Source organism: Diabrotica undecimpunctata, chromosome 6 (assembly GCF_040954645.1).
Source record: "Diabrotica undecimpunctata isolate CICGRU chromosome 6, icDiaUnde3, whole genome shotgun sequence".
Taxonomy (NCBI): domain Eukaryota; kingdom Metazoa; phylum Arthropoda; class Insecta; order Coleoptera; family Chrysomelidae; genus Diabrotica; species Diabrotica undecimpunctata.
This window is the reverse complement of record NC_092808.1, coordinates 130,592,805-130,610,873: the sequence shown is the minus strand read 5'-3', so window position 1 is coordinate 130,610,873 and position 18,069 is coordinate 130,592,805. Positions and strand designations below refer to the sequence as shown.

Below are 18,069 nucleotides of genomic sequence, written 5' to 3'. Positions count from 1 at the left end.
GAATGATTAAGAAATTCTTTTTTAACACGCAAATCCCGAATATTTCGTGTGATGCGGTCATCGCATGAGCGAAAATATTTACTCTTCGGAGAAAAAACTTCCTTTGAGGATTGGATAGGATATTAGAATGTTTTATGCAAATCGCCATAACCCCTTTGTTGTACATTATATGTACATGTATAAAGATACAGATGACATACGATACATGACATAAAAGTAACAAAAACAGATTAACATCGTCTTTGGCGACTTCGAGACTAAAATAGAAAAAGGCAAATTCCAAAATATTGTAGAAGAATATAGCCTGGGCGAACGTAATGAAAGAAAAGAAAGACTATTTTACCAACACAATATGATAGCAACAAATACTTGGCTCAAGTTACCTCCATGTAACCACCGGCTTTATAACTTTTTTTATTTCATAAGTACTGCTTCAACCTCACTTTTGAGTACGTCAGGTTTTGTCTTAAAACTGGTATCGTCTTGTTGTGCCTCCGTGCTCCTCCATGATCAATCTTCTACAATATTCTTTCCATCTGTGTAATATATCCTCTTTAGAACTGAGTATATTTCCGTTATCATCTTTGATAGTAAAGTGGATTGATGTAAAGAAGCTCGTTATTTGCTTTATTTTTTCCAACATGTTTCTGGTCTCAGTTTTTGTTTTTGTTCTCGAGACCTCTATTTCCAGGCAGGTTCAAGTAGAAGTTCTTATCCCTTTTGTAAAGTTGTTTTATTTGGGCGTTCAATGCTTTATAAGCCTCTTTTTCATTGTCAATATTAAGTTCTTCTGGTTTTATTGCTTGTTTGATATCGTGTTGGTTCTGCATTGCAGCTTTTTTGTATATATCGTTGTATCTTAATTGTCGTTTAGTTAAAGTATTTCTTGTTTCAGACTTTTTTTCAGCTTCATGCGAAATCCAGAAGATAAACATTGATTCTCACGATAAAAATCCTTCCCTGGATAAGTCTTAACATTCCTTACAACACTCCTCTTCTTTCTTCTTCACGTGTCATCTCCGCGACGAAGGTTGGCAACCATTACTGCTATTCTAACTTTTGACACTACAGCCCGAAAGAGTTCAGTTGAGCTGCATCCAAACCATTCTCTGAGGTTTCTCAGCCAGGATATTCTTCTTCTACCTATGCTGCGCTTTCCTTGAATCTTTCCCCGCATTATTAGTTTTTGGAATTCATACCTGTCACCACGTGTTATATGATCCAGATATTGTATCTATGTCCACTGTTTTTCTGAACTTTTTACTTCTTTCGTACTATTTTATATAACTAAAAATAATTTAATTTTTGTACTATGCAGATTTTGCTGTGTAACTGCATGCATAGTGTAAATATTTATTAGCGCAACTGCATATTACTCAGCAACATAATTAATATCGATATGAAAAGTTGTTATTACGTGATAATAGAATCGATTATGCAAATTTTAGAAGGGACATAGAAAATATTTTTAAAATTTAAATGTCAATGTATATTTACCGACACTCAAACTATTGATTGATTGGTTTGATCATTAGCACGGTACGCCTAGCTTATAATTTAATAACATTTTATTTAATATCTGCATGGCTAATTAGTCTCTACATATTTTTTACAATACGGATAAGATTAATTATTTGTTTACCTAGATATAATTTAATATCTATTAGTATGCTTTATATACTTTAAGAAAGCATTCGATTAAGTTCAACATCAAAAACTTACAAAAATATTTGCGACCACATTACTAAAAGTTTCTCTGTCGTTAGCAGCGCGGATTTTTTTTTCTACATCCATGTTTGTTCAGACCCGAATATTTCGAAGTCATGGCGTTTTCTTTTTACCTGTTCCCTTTTTCCCATCTACTCTACCCTGCATGATGACCTGCAATATACATTATTTATTCCGCAGTTTATGTCAAAGGTATGTGGTCTTGCAACTCTTATTGTTCTTAACAATTTTTGGTCTTGACACATTCTTCTCAGCACTTCCTCGTTGGTGATTCTGGCCGTACATGGAATTCTCGGCATTCTCCGGCATATCCAAAGTTCAAAGGCTTCGATTCAACAAACCTAAGTCTCATTGGAGTTTTCAGATTTCTGTCACGTGATAATAGCCTGAATTTTAAAGACGTGTTTCCTACCATTTGGATGTAATTCAGAGTTTATGTAGGCTCCCACATATTTATATTTATAGGGCCCTTTATTATTATTTTAAACTTGATCCTATTAATGTTAATGTCATTTTCCATTTGAATGCATTCGCTATTTACTACATCTATTAATGTTTACAGCTTTTCTATACTCTCAGCCATAATTACCGTGTCGTCTGCAGTTCTTTCTTTGGTGTTTATGATTTCGCCGCCAATTCTCATTATCTCTACTCGTTTCCATAAGGCTTTTCTGAAAATGACCTGCGAGTTCTACGTTGAAAAGCGTCGGAGACAAGACGCATCCTTACCAAACTCCTCTCGCAATCGGTATATTATTTGTTTCTATCTCGTTCACCTTTACTCTTGCTTTCTGATTCCAATATATAGCTTTCATGATTTCAATGTCTTTTTTGTCTTGTAACGTTATAACGTCACATCTTTATTAATTTATATTTAAATCATTATTTTATTTTAATTTCTTTATTAATTTATTAATTCCTTTACCTTCAGATTCTTTTTTACTATTTTTTCGTCAAAAAGTAGTTGGCGCCCTCTTTCTCTTTCTGTCCTGTAGAATAGATATTCGCCCTCTTTCTATTTCTGTTCGGTAGAATAAATATTCGCCCTCTCTCTTTCTGTCCGCTAATAAATAATCTGTTCTATGTTGACAGAAGAGCTAATTTCATCATAGGCATACGTCCTATGACATATGTGCTAACTTCATTGTAGTCTCCCTTCCTACTTTCTGTCAATCACCTTTCATGGTGGGATTATTTTTTTGTCTATAGTTAAAATTTATAAAAGAAGTTAGAAATTATTCTCTTGTGGTGAGTACTTTCATTGTAAGCTATATTCTATAATTCTGACAGCATTTTCAATATTCGTAACCTCACTTCTTTCAAAGCCACGTTTTCAATCCTTGTGCATGTAGGAATCTAACAAAATTTAACTAAATTTAATAATAATTATATTTCATTTTATCCTTGCCATCTGCTATTTGTTTAATTGTAATTTTGTAAAACGGAAGGAAGTTAAACCCACTTTGATGTTTCTCTAATACAGGCTGTTATTGTATTTTAGTTTATTGGTTTTATTGGATAATTTATGGGATATTTCTGAAACACTTTATTGGAGAATTTATGGGATATTTACTGAATATAATATGGAATAACTGCAGCTGTCAGGAGGACCTTACCACCTAATTGGGAGGCCACACATATTTAAAAGCAAGCAGCCCATGGATGCCACAAGTATCGTTCAAATTTATTTAATGTAAAGCATTATGTAGGGTTGTTTTTGTTATTTAAATATTATGTGTTAAATAAACATGATAAGTCAAATAATTGTTTTATTTGCTACCAGCTAGGGGTTCATTGTTTAATTCATAGTTTAAGACAAGACGAATTCACATTTGAGAGGCTGAGCTAGGCGAAGGTCCCATGGTTGATTGAGGTATTATTTTAATAATAGTATTTCAATTCTCTTTGGTAGTCTTATCGTTACAGTCTAAATTGACGTTTTTTAGTTGATGTATTAGTTTCATATGCTGTGCTCGGTCAAAGGTCTTTCAAGAGTCTATAAAGTAAATATGCACTTTTGCTATAGATATTCTTCACTATTGAAGATATTTGTTACTAGTAAGAAACTCGACAGACGGGCTATTAGAATAATAACAAGACCTTATTGGAGCCAAACAGCAAAGGATAGATTTAAAGATCAACTTTGAAAAGAAGTACAGTACAGAAAATTTATTAAAGTGGCTTTAAAAATTAAAATAAAAGATTACCAAGAAAACTTACGATAACTACGAAAACTAACGATAGGAGAAAAACAAGGAAGATGCTGACCGATAAGGAGGTGTAAAAATGAAACCATGGAGAATTAAACAGGTTTTTCTTCCTCTTCACCGAAGGTACACCACTGATACAACAGAATATCTCATACGCCATATCACATTAGCTTTAAGCTAAGTTCTTGATTGCAAAAATTTTTCATCTTCATAACTGTGTTTAGGGCATTTTCAAATCGAATTTGTGTTTTAGAATCGTCAGCATATAAATGCATATTGCATACAACTGTTTTGTTGAATCTGTGAGGTGTGTTTAGTCGCTATGCAAAATGAAATGTTATTGTCCTGATATCATCCATAGTCAATGGGAAACCTTTATTTCAGAAGACTTTAAAATGTCAATGTTTTTGAGGTACTTTTTTAGCTAAAATATGTTTCCATCAAAACTATACATGAATCGTTCCACTGAATCGTATAAATATTTTCTCATATGTGTTAACATATCGAACATTATTTAGTTTTGATATAACATTGAAGTTCACATTCAAACATTTACCTAATAGTTTTGAAATTTCAGATAAAAAATTTTTTTCGCATTTTCAAGGTATTTTATAAATAAAACCATTTGTGAGGTTTTTTTTGTATATAAAATATATCTCAATATGTTTTTTGTTTTAAATCTTAAAATGTTGAATTTGTTGCGTATCCTTAAGTTTTTCTGATCATGCTTTTATGTTATTGCTATTTTTCTCGAATCGTTTCTTGTAAATCTTATAGGATCCCTTTCACTGGTGTTCTGCTTCATTTTCTCTATTCTGTAAAATTTGTTATTTATCAACGACAAAGTATAATCATTCTTTACTAAAATACATGTTCCCAATTTTTTCTAACAAAATGATTTTCGTTAGAATAAGTAATTTATCATGTAATAATTCAATGATTGCCTTCTTAGAATTTTTGTTGCGGTTTGATGTGTAATGTAGATATTTGCTGGTGTGTGTTGGTTTTCTGTTTGCTTGAGTCTTATATCGAGTATCATCTTTTGAAATTAAAACATAGAAGATAGGTAAGCATATTATTTTTTAAAGTAAATTTGATTCATTCTTCTTTATGGTTTATATTCATTAGGAATATAATCAATAAATAAAAAAGTAACTATCGACGTCAAACTCTAGGGATTTTTCAAGAATCTGCCTCACGAAACAATGTAGTATTGCAGAATAAAATACATACTGCTTTTTCTTAGTCTGTTTTGTTCTTCTTCTTCTTATTACGACTTATCTTTTCGAAGTTTGGCGATCCAAATGGCAATTGTAGCTTTGGAAACTGCGGCACGAAAGAATTCTGTGGCAGTCAAACCATCTCCTCATGTCTTTCAGCCACGAGTTCTGGCGTCTTCCAATTGATATTTTGCCCTGCACTTTACCTTCCAATATGATTTGGAGTAATTCATATCTTTCAAGTCTCAACACATGACATGTTTTGTTCTATGAATCCTTTTTTACTATGAATTAACCATAACTTAAAAATTTTAAATACATTGTTTCACATCTTGGCCTCCAGAGCGAAAGCCATTTTTAAAATACTATTTTGAAAAATCTGGATGTCGAAACATTAAATTCTTTCGAATCAAAATAGCTACAAATTAAAAAGTATTTGCAATTTTTAATTTGTAGCTATTTTGAAATTAAAAAGTTAGAAGTTTAGAAATGTAAAATAGAAAACAACGAAATAATATTAGTATCTAATAGAAACAGCAAAGGAAAAATAAAATCTCAAGCCGATGATAAAATAAAATAAAATGAACTGATAATGATACGAAATCATTATCCGACGCATGGAAAGATACACATTAATAATAATAAATATACACACGTAGTTTATTACAATCTAAATTTGTGTTAAAAAACTTAGCATTCAATTTATTATATCTTTTTGAAATAGGTACGTAATAAAATTAACTAAAATGCTGCTAATTTAATGTTATTAATGAACTGAAGCTTCACAATGTTCCATGAGATCGCTTTTCAGAACGACGAATAGTATAATTATATAAACAATAGAATAAAAAGTAGGTATATTTCTTGCAACATAATAATTTTTTTCCTATCTTACCTATCTTTAAAGTTCCTTAAATTACACCGATTTGTTGCGCTTAAAACGGCTGTTTGTAGATAGAGTGAAAAAAAGTAAAAAAGGGTTAAAAAGTGCTAAAACATTACCTTTATTTCACGTTTTCGGTAAGGCAATACTGTTGATTAGCACAATTAGTCTACACCTTTACCGAAAATAAAATATCAAGTCACCTGTGACTTTGACAGTACATGAACTGTAATAATTACACGTTAGCATATTTCATTGTATTTAATTGTATTGATGTGACGTTAGCATATTTCATAATGGACTACTTGTGTCTGACGTCACAATGGGCGGAGATTTTAAAAAATTTCCAAACGTTTTTAATTTTTGTGTATTTGTCCCATAAAAAGTTGGAAATATTGGTTTTTTTAATTGTTTGAAGAATCAATAAGAACTTTTGGTTATAAACATTCATTCTGTGCGATTGGTATTATTTGTTATTCGTGAATTTGTGAGGTTAAAATATTAAAGTATTAAGATATTTACTATAAATGTTCATATTTTAAGGTTATGTTATTGTTTGATAAAAACTTTAATTATTTTTAAAAGTATTTTAAGGTATTTTGTTGTTTTTATCAGGTTATTTCAATAACAAAATCAATAAATCATTGAATTTACTTACGAAGTTGAAAAATATTTGAATTAATGTTTTATTCTTTTTTTCTTCCCAGTGATTTTATCCTGTAAAAGACTAAAAATATTCGTTTTCTCGTAGTTTAAGTTGTAACATAACATTCTGTGGAAACCTTTCTATCAAATTGCCATAATGAGTGTTTAAAAACATCCACAAGGAAACTAAGTTCCTGTAGCTGGCTGTATACCATGTATCACATTTTTTTTATTTAAAATCCTTTATAAAAGGTATATAATTAATTAATTTAATTATAAACCTTTTATAAAGGATTTTATATAAAAAAAAATTTTAAAACATGTTTTTTGGATGTAATTATAGTTTTTGAGTTTATTTTTTTAGATCTGGACATATAATGGCTAGTAAATATGTGTTGAAAATTACTGAATTTTTCAGTAAAGACAACAAACCTAAGATTAACTATTTAAACTACGAGAAAACAAATATATTTAGTCTTTTAGGGCATAAAATTACTAGCACTTAAAAATGAATAAAATAATAATTTAAATATTTTTACTCCGTAAATAAACTCAATGATTTATTGATTAATTTTTAAATAACCCCGATAAAAACAACAACAAAATACCTTGAAATACAGTAAAAATAATTAAGTTTTAATCAAACAATAACATAACCTTAAAATATGAACATTCATAGTAAATATCTTAATCCTTTGATATTCTTACCTCACAAATTCACGAACAAAAAATAATACCACTCACACATAATGAATGTTCTTAACCAAAAGACCTTATTTATTCTTCAAACAAATTAAAAAACCAATATTACCAACTTCTTATGGTACAAATACACTCAAATTACAAATGTTTGGGAAGGTTTTTAAAATCACCGCATATTATGACGTCAGAGCTAAGGTACTTCATAGTGCAAACAATTCAATTTGATTTAATTTAGTGACAATCAATTTACTACAAGAGAAATCAAAAGAAAATTATTGAAAAGAATATGATACTTTTATGACATGGCGAAACCAGAATAATCGGCATACTAGAACATATTTTATGATATTCAATTGAAATAAAAATAGAATAAAAATATTTTTATGGAAGCAATAATTATGATAAAAAAAAATTTGTAATCCCGATCAACATTTATGGGTTAATATTTTCTAACAATTCAGAAGTTTGTAAGTTGTTATATCAACACATAAGCAGTTTAAGAATAAGAATTTGAAGCAGTAGAATATAAAGAACAATTTATACCAAACTAGTAAATAAATTCGAAAAGAAAAAATTATTCAATAAATAAATAAAAAAGTAAATAAAACAAAATATAAAAATATTATTCTAATATTACAAAAAATTATTAAACAATATAAAAAATAAATAAAAAAGAAAATTAAAACAAAAAAAAAATACATAAATAAATATTGAAAAATATACAACCACTGGATGTGAAACTGGATAATACTGGAAAAATATAACCACTGAATATGAAAGAATATTTGATTTGTAAGTTTACCAATTGTATAATGTAGAATTTTTTACCGTATTTATTTTGTTTTTAAAATATTGGTATCTAATAATAATTTGAATTGTTAATAAATTTTATTTTAATTTTTGTTATAAATAAAATAAAACTTCACACACAGAGAATAATATTCACAACTTTACAAAGCGGGTGCTATTAACTTTTATTTTTATATTGTAGGTTGTATTAATACTGGGAATAACTGGAGGATGTCTAAGAGGAGAGTTATCCAAAGTGAAAATTGATGGCATTGAAAATGAAATGGCAATCTCTACTTATCACGATTCCAGGTTCAAAAACGCATACAGTACAAATATTAATTTATTACATTTACAATAAAAATATGCTAATCTGAGACTGAACGTAAACAACACAACCAGTAACCATTTATTTCTCGATGAGACTTCCAAACTTTGCGTCTTAATAGACAAATATTTATTGAACAATTTATATATTTATCCAAAAAAGTTTTTTTGGAGATTTTTCCCTATATTTAAATACTGGATAGACAGTATTAGAAATAAAGTTTAAGAGCGTAGGCGCAAAATTTCGGGCCAATGCTTTTTAAATGCATTCTTTTTTTTTCGAATCCTGAGAAAACTAATTAATATTTTTAAAAAATTTAAACGCAGAATGAAAGAATACATTATTACCGAGGGCCGAAAGTCCCTGAAAACTTCTATAATGTTTATTTTAATAAGTTACAGGGGTGAAAAAAAAAAGAAAATTTAGTGTGATTTTGAATTTTAAATATCTCATTCAAAAAAACTTTTTGTTTATTCTAAGGGACTTTCGGCCCTCGGTAATAATATAATATTTCATTCTGCGTTTAATTTTTCAAAAATATTTGTTAGTTTTCTCAGGATTAAAAAAAAATGAATGCATTTAAAAAGCATAGGCCCGAAATTTTGCGCCGACGCAAAATATTAGATAACTACGATGTTACATTTGGCCATTTATGATGCCTCAGTTTAATCATATATCCTTGCTTTTTGGAAGCATATTTTTTAGCGAAATCCCAAAAAACACAAAAAGAAATGAAATGGAAAGAAACACAATTGATCCTCGGTTATTCGAATTAAAAGGGACGAAAGCATTTTGGATAAAGAAAAAAATAAATATAAATACTAAAAAATAAATTTTAATGTAATAAAATATTTAATATTTAAATAAGCCTGTTAATACAGTTTTGAAACTGTTTTCTTGTGGCATTTCTAAGTTAAATATGGAGTTTATCTGGGATTTAGCCACAATTTACTTTAATGAAAATTACATTTTAACTAAAATTTGACGTTTTGATTTCCACTCCGGACATCGTTTTCAAAAAAGGTTATGTGAAGAGCAGATTTTCAAATTGCACTTTGTCAATATTTTCACATTGGAATGGTTTCGAGTTTTATGACTTGGAGTTGGCGATGGATTCGTCAAATCATCATTTTATTAATTTAAATACTCATAGACCTTCGAAGCGTAATACACTGGAGTGCAAAATTAACCGGACACCCAAATTTTTCCGAAAAACTGCCGTTTAAAAAAGGGCATTGATATTTCTTATTGAGTATTTAATAAATAAACAAAATTTAATAGTAAAATTTATTGCAAATCAAGAATCTACCAAAGAAAAAAGCAGAAAAAATTAAAAAAAAAAACTTGAAAATCTGCAAAGAAACAAAAATTATTTTTTTAATTTTAAATATGTTTTAATAAAAAACAATATTGTAGTAATTACTGCGCTCATTTGATCGAGCATACTTTGGATGAAGCAGCAAATTCCTCCTGAGGAATTTGCTCCCATTCGTCACAAACGTCACAACGTCGAATACGTTGTCACAGATTATATCATGCATGCTCTATTAGATTTAGGTCTGGAATCCTTGGGAACCGTGGTGATAAAGCAATCTTAATTTCACCCAAGTAATCCCGTGTTATTCTCGCAATGTGTAGACGAGCATTATCTTGCACCAGACGAAAGTTTTCTCCAACAAATGGGGCAAATGACCCTACACGATCTCACAAACATTGTTTAATATACCTTTTAGCGTTTAAATTGCGCCCTAGAATTGTAAAATTTTTTTATGAGCCGCTAGAGAAATGCCTGTGCACCTCATCGTACCATCTTCACCAAATTGAACTTTGGCCGTAAAACAACATTGGTGATAACGTTCACAAGTTCTTCTCCAAATCCTGGGCCACCCACCTGATGAGTATCTGTTAAATATTGCTTCATTCGTGAACAACAAGGCACCATATTCTTCAACACTCCAATTAAGATGTTTGCGAGCGAAGTGTAACGTTACCTCCGATGGTCTGCTGTGAATAGAAATCCTGTGAGAGCTATTCTGGATCTTAATCCATTTTTAGTTAAGCGTCTTCGAACGGTATAAATGGAAACAGTGTTTCTATGGACATAATTTTATCGTTGAATAAGTACTGGTCGTAATAGTGTGCGATCGCGTAACGCTTGCAATTTAAAAAATTGACCTTCAAATTGACCTGTGGTTTATCGTGTATCTAGACCTGACCTGCTGGTGTGTTGTCCTATTTCCAGAAATTGTTCTATTCCACCAAACACTGTACTTCGAGAATATTCCTAAAGCATTTGCGATGTAACGAATGCTTCGCCAATCATCCTCTTAAACAACTTGTGCTACTTCTATTGTTATCATCATTTTTTTATTGCAATTTTTAAAAAGGAGAAAAGAAAGAAAAGCTAAAGGCAAACTTGCAAACACATAGAATACTTAAATAAACTTAAATAAATCTGTTCAATTTAAAACATTATTTCACATTAATAACAAAAAGTTTGTTATTAATGTTGTTCGCAAAAATCATCCAAACGGGTTCAAAGAAGAAAAAACGTTATTGCCAATAAGGCATAAAATGAAATTCAGAAATGAATGTTTTTGTCTAAAAACGAAAAAATACGTAAAAAATCTGAGTGTCAGGTTAATTTTGCACTCCAATGTATTTCACGTATATTTTTGGCTTCAAAAATTACCTAGACAAACAAAACGCACTTTGTCCATTACGAGAGACAAACAAATAGCGCTATTTTGGACAAAATGCAATTAGTTTGTCTTGCAATGCTTTTTTACCACGTAACGATTTTATTTTGCTCTCAGGCATTGTAGAAATCAACAATATCTGATATTATTAAAATACTTAATAAGTTGTTTTTGTTAAGGCAATTTAACAAATAAATAAAAAATGAGTGAAGGTGATCATATTGTGGGTGATAATAGAGAAACGAGTAAACGAAAAATAAATACCAAGGCAAAAGAACGTAAGAGAGAAATAAGGTACATTTCAGGTTATGTTGTGGGTTAATTTGTTTTGTTTTAGATATTCAGATTTAGATCTAGAGTTTTATTTAAGTACAGAATACTTTGTAATGTCTCTGATAGAGTATATTTTTAGGTTTGACATGATATTAAGAAAGTTTTTGTTTGCCAAAAAATATTTTTCTCCATTTTTAATTGCGGTCCAAAAAGAATTCATACGATAGTGAGAAAAAAGATATTTGGCACTGGTATAAAAGACAATCGTTGTAGAGACCGAAAGTCCAAGAAAATGTGCTTAAATTAGAAAGTATATTCAGATTTAAATCCAAAGTTACTGAATTTTGGTTAATCACATGATTTTCACACAGAATTTTATATAAGTTTTTATTTAAATAAACCGGGCTTCAGCATCAGTAGGTACATGTTGATTTTTTGATTACAGAATACTTTGTAATGTCTCTGATAGAGTATATTTTTAGGTTTGACATAATATTAAGAAAGTCTTTGTTTGCCGAAAAATATTTTTCTCCATTTTTAATTGCGGTCCAAAAAGAATTCATACGGTAGTGAGAAAAAAGATATTTTACACTGGTATAAAAGACAATTGTTGTAGAGACCGACAGTCCAAGAAAATATGCTTAAATTAGAAAGTATCATGAAATGTATTTGGTCTTTGAAGGGCCATGAAAGCCACTACGGTAGAGGCAAGTATAGAAGAATCTATTTGTCATCTGAGTTAAACATAAAAAAGCTCTAGAAGATGCTTAGATTAGGGAATTTTACTCGTTAACTTTTACTTGACGAGTAAAATTCCCTACTCTAAGGGAAGATGTATAATACCAGATTCAGGATGATTCACTTCAAATAAACTACAAGTACTTTAGTCGAATTTTCAGCAATAAGTTTGATATTGGTAGATAGTACTAACAAATGTTTTGTCTTTATCTATTTTACTAACTTGATCGTTTGTTTTAGCCTTTCAAAGATTAAAATTAAAAATGGATTTTACTATTTACAAGACGCGAGAAAAGCAGTTTTCTTAAATTAATGAAGCAGGAATCTGCTGATAGAGTGGCTTTTGATCATATGGCTTTGATCTTCAACAGCTCCCCTATCTCCCAAAAGAGCCTGTTATGAAAGCACTTTATGCTCAAAAACTGGCTTTTTATCATTTTGTGTGACAAATATTTTAATAAATACTCCTTGTACATGGCTTGAGCAACTCAAGCAGCAGGAAGAGGTGTGATAGCAATAAGTTCCGTGTAGACGGACTTTCTAAAAAAGACTGATTTTGACCCACACATTAAAGTTCATTTATTCCAAGAAAGGACAAGTTCGCAAGCTGGACTCTGATTGAACTTTTTATGAAATAAAACCCAAAAAATTATAAAATTCACCCAAATTTCATATACAAATTCACCCAAAAAAGTTATAGGCATCAGTGAAGCCAAAAGAATAATCATAACTCGGGGCAAACAAACTGCTGGGGAAAATTAAATCTTGTATAAAACAGAGGTTTTGTACAGATATAATGACTCTTCTAAAAAGTTTACTTTAACCAAAGAAAAAACTAATTAACATAGCACTGCTGGAATTGTCAATGAAGCATGCTGTTACACAAAAAAAATCTGGATAGCTTATTACAATTACCAGGTAAGGTACTAGTTTACCAGGCAAAGAATGGGCATTAGATACAGTGTTAACTTGGTTAGATCCAATTTTGAAATCAGTATCGTGAAAATATAATTGAAAAAGACCAAACCTGTGATCAATGTAAATATGAAGAAGAATGTTGCTTCTTGAGGACGACATACATGTTATGATTTTTTTTACTACATTGCTTTCCAAACACGCAGAAATGCATTTTCAGTTCATATTTATATTTTAATGGTTTAGGGAAAACCAAACTACATTTTGTCCTTTAAATTGTAGACAATCAAATGGCGTTTTGACCATCAATAAAAAGACTGATTTTTAAAAAACTAATGAAGCTTGTTGTTACTTATAAATAGGGCAAATTAATAATAAAAAAGTACATTTTTTCATATTTTGCGTTTCTTTATTTCCTGAAAAATGACAAAAATTAACAGAGTGTGATTTGAAAGCCTGCTCTTCATATAAGAAATGTGTGAAAAGAGTATAACCGCCGAAGTTGTTGAGGAGGTTGTGTCTTTTCAAAATTGAAGGTTGATTTACTTGGCCACGGTGTTGCCAGCAACAGCCATTTTTATGGCTGAAAAAATCTGAGGATGGATTCCGGGCCTTCGGGACTTCAAATGCTCATTAATTTGCTTATTTCTGCAGTATGCGTTTGCGTATATGTGTTTGTGTGTTGCATATCTATTCTGTATTGCTATTGTTGGTATATTCTTCTTGTTGACTTCTTGTTTTAGTATTGGCAACCAAAACCTGTTAATCTCTGCTATATTCTACTGATGGGTTTGCTACACATTTTTTTTATTAAATAAGATCAGAACTGCTTCTTTACTTTTTATCTTTTTCATGTCTACTTCTTTCATAATTATTATTAATGCATTTTTCAATTGTACTCTATGTTCATTGCCCAGGCATGTTTGTATATTTGTGCACTGTTTAAGTCCCTATTTTTGATATATATTTTATGCTTGTTTATCCTGATACTTAATGGTCTTGCGGTTTCTCCCACATAAGCCTGTTAATGTTTCTATATGTATCTAGAATACATAGTAGAACTTCCTTAATCAATATGAATATCTTGTTTGTTTATATTCCATTTTTTTTCTGTTTTTAATTTGCACAGTGTCTTCTTGCATCAATATCTCGATATTTTTCTCGCGAAAAATAAAAATATTTTTAATTTTTAGAGATTGTTTCGGTTAACAGTAATAGTGTTAAGAAAGGTTTTTCTGTAGCTTAAAATTAAACAACCTCACCACCAATTCAACTGTTGAAAGCTATTTTCCTTTTTGTTACATTGTGTTATATTGCTCTGATACTCTAAATCCTAGAGAACGAAGCTAGCGAAAGGTAACAGATTATTAATGTAGGTTAATAGATTTATTAAGTATAAATTTAAAGATTTACGGTTTTGGTGTATTTTACAACCTAAGAAGAGTTTTCATAAACAATTAAACATTTCGGGAAACCTCGCTATAACGGAAAATCTAGACTAATATTACACTAATTATCACTTTAAAAATTATGATAAAAATTATATTTATGACTTTTTAATATGAATGTTGCATGCGCATTGCAGGTGTATCAATAGTGACCATTTTTAGACAATTTATTCTTAGTTTTTTTTACAAAAACTGAAAATCATAAGAAGAAACGAAATATAAAAGACTTATCGAAAGAAATATTTAGACTGAAAATTCTTATTGTTTGTTTAAACGGTAAAATTTCACTGAATATATAATATTTTGTTCGTAACTATTATTTTACAAGAAGCTTCAGAGGCATCTGGTGTAAAATAAAACTTTTTAATTATTAGGACAAATAATTATACGATTATCGTTAATAATTATCACAATTAAGTAAACTACCCAAAAATTATGCTTGATTGATTATTAAACCAATGAAAATAGCATAAAAAAGCAATTTAGTTCAGATGTGCATTGGACAAACTCCTTAGAAATTATGAAACTAAACGATCAGTTTAAAGTAAGTATTGATTAAATAAAAATATATTGTGCTTTTTCTACAATTTTAAAATTAAACTTACCTCATATTGTTGATAATTTGCTAAAGAAGAATTAGAGTTGATATAAAATCGTGACATCATTCCATATTCCAGTGAGAGTTACTTAGTTAAAAAAAAATCACAAACACTCACAAATTTACAGACACATCAGTTTATGACGAATAATATCACAGCCCTCTAAATACAAAAGGATAGCGATTTTGACCTCTGAAAAAACCGCGAGTGTACCCTTACAACTAAACTACGACGGATTAGTGTTAAATTCTTGATGAATACAGTCGCGATATGTTAGTTTGAGGCGTTCTGTTAGAGGCACTGCGTGTGTGGAGATGTGTTGTCGAGTCGTTTGGCTAGCAGCCGTGCTGCCGGGGGAAAGGCCGTCGGCCATTGGCTACAGCGATAAGATACTCGCTTTGTGATTGGCTTACCGAGTTACGCGCCTGAGGGGACTGCGATTATAAACCTTCAATTTCATCTTTTGATTTACTTCTCTACTCTTGCCGAAGCTGTGGGTGTATGCTGCTAGTCTCTACGCTGTGCTCGTGTGGTTCAATGTTATGCACAAAGCAATAAGACGAGGAAAGAGAAAAAGCTGTCAAGATAAACAGCGGCGGCTTTGGGGAAGGGAGACTGAACTTTTTCTACGTCTGTTTGGGTTTTATATATGGCTTCGGGTACATTTTTAACTCATTGATAAATTAGTGTAATTTATACATTTTAGTATTAGTGAAATGATATTTAATTTGTTGAAGTAACCATTAATAATAGCCTTAATTAATGAAACTCCAATTTTGCTATGGAGTTTAAAGTTTACTTAATAGTTTTTAACAAATTTACAATACTAGATAAAAATAAAAGTTAAAAAATTCACTATTTTTACATAATAAAATTTGTTAACTTTCTCGGGCCCAAACATGAATTGCAATGATTATTTTTGTTGCCAATCAAAAAAATGTTCCAATTTTGGACTATTAATAATAAAAAACAAAAAATAAAAAAACCCTTTTGGTTTTTTCAAAAATTGTAGTATCACTAGTGAGACTTTGGGTCTGGACTGACAATAAAAAAAAATAATATTCACTTATCATTTTTATTGATGAAATTTAGTAAAACAATTTCTATTGACACAACAACATAAAAAAACCTTGCACCAGGCACATTTGACACTTTGGCATTTTGATCTTGATTTTTGGCTTTCATTAACGAATTCTGGGAGCTGTTTAGCTTCCTTTGACCGTAAGCGTTTATCAGGGATTGGTGCAGTCTTTCTTCTTTTTCTGGTTATATTTTCAATTTCTTCGTCACTTTTTACTGTTCTTGGAGTAAAAGAGCGACCTAACAAGCGAAAACTTAATTGACAGGTAATCTTGAATATGTTTTTTGGGAGTTTCTGCAGCTAAACAATCTTTCTTTTATTGTAGGCAACTAGCTGCTGCACAAAAATTCATAAAGGCGTAAATACATCGTATTGTCCATTTATTTGTTCTATTGCTCATAGGGTACTTTGACATAATCCTATCCAGCAAATCTACTTCACCCATGCTTTCATTGTAGTGCTTAATCACTGCTGGACGATTTATCTCTATGTATTTTTTATCTTTTACTAACCAGCGCCTACACACTCCCATGAGTTCAGCTCCAAATGCTGATGAAGCCATATAGATTGGTTTGGAAGCAAACCATTTTGTAACAGCTATTTTGTTGTCTTTGTTAATGAGCATATCGTGGGAGCCTCTTCCTGATTTTCTTAGATCTTTATCTGTCTTAAATGTCACATCAGTCTTTGGTATTCTATTTTTCATTAGTGTTCCTGTTACATACAGTTTCCATGAATGAAATGCATCAATCAATATTTTTGACGTAAAATATCTGTCAACAAAAATAGATACTCCTACTCTCAGAGTATCTGTAAGCTTTAAAACAACCCTTCCCCCGAATGCCAGCCGTTCTGGTATATGTACTAAGCTGAGTTCAATAAATCTGCCTTTATCTTCGTACATGTGAAAATCAAGTGGAATCCCCCTTGTAGTCGTCATGACAAAATTCTTCAATCCTACAGGGTTAGGTTTTCCTCGCACAGACTGTCTCATTAATACTTTTTCATGAAAGGGAATCATTTGCTCATCGATTGACACTTTTTCAGTTCTTTCATTATTCAGACAAGCCCTTTGAATTTGATCCAACAATGGTCTTACTTTCCAGAAAAGATCATTTTCTTTAGTCTCCTTGGTTACAGAATCATCGTCAACAATTTTGAGTCGTGTTCGAATGAAAAAAAAAAAAACGATTTTTTGACATGTTGTCTGAAACTATTGGTACCCTGATATCCATTTGCCAAATCATTCGGATTCGTGGTAAATTATAAATACCAATATGCAAGCAGCATGCAAAAAACGTTTTTAACCCAGGTTTTCCAGGTTTTTTTACTTCCTTCATATTTGTGTACAACGAGATGGAGTCAAAAACATTGTGTCGATGTATTTATTGAAGTAGTCAATAGGTCTTGGAATATTTTCGGGATTCAAGGGATCTTGCACAGAGGGTTGATATTGGGCAAATTGCGGTGTAAAATGTGTTCTCTTCCATTCCCTCCTGTCTTTTTTAGGAATAGAATTTGCCGTGTTACTCTCCTTTAAAAGCCGGGTTGCCAAGAGCACGTCATCATCCGAATTGTCTGATATGTCACTGATTTCAGCGTGATCGTCACTCCTTTCTAAGGAAAGGTTCATCCCCATCATCATCACTGTTAGGAAAAAGAGAAAGATCCAAATCAGAGTCATCTAAATTCACATTATCTGCGATTTCCTGAAGTTCAGTCGCAGTCAGCGGCCCTAAAAATAAAAAAAATATTTTAAAATACACTACCGTTTAGGACCCAAGGCATCATCAATGGTACCTTGTGTTTGG

The 18,069-nt window shown here is 30.7% G+C and overlaps 1 protein-coding gene across 1 annotated transcript in view; it reads right to left on the bottom strand.

Moving 5' to 3' along the window:
• The window catches only part of TfAP-2 (transcription factor AP-2), a 170,435-nt gene extending 154,806 nt beyond the window's left edge, over positions 1-15,629 (bottom strand). The window contains exon 1 of the mRNA XM_072535407.1: positions 15,184-15,629. Within this exon, the coding sequence (XP_072391508.1) occupies positions 15,184-15,243 (60 nt within the window). The 5' untranslated portion in view covers positions 15,244-15,629. The remainder of the gene's footprint in view (positions 1-15,183) is intronic.
• Between the last annotated feature and the right edge of the window lie 2,440 nt (positions 15,630-18,069).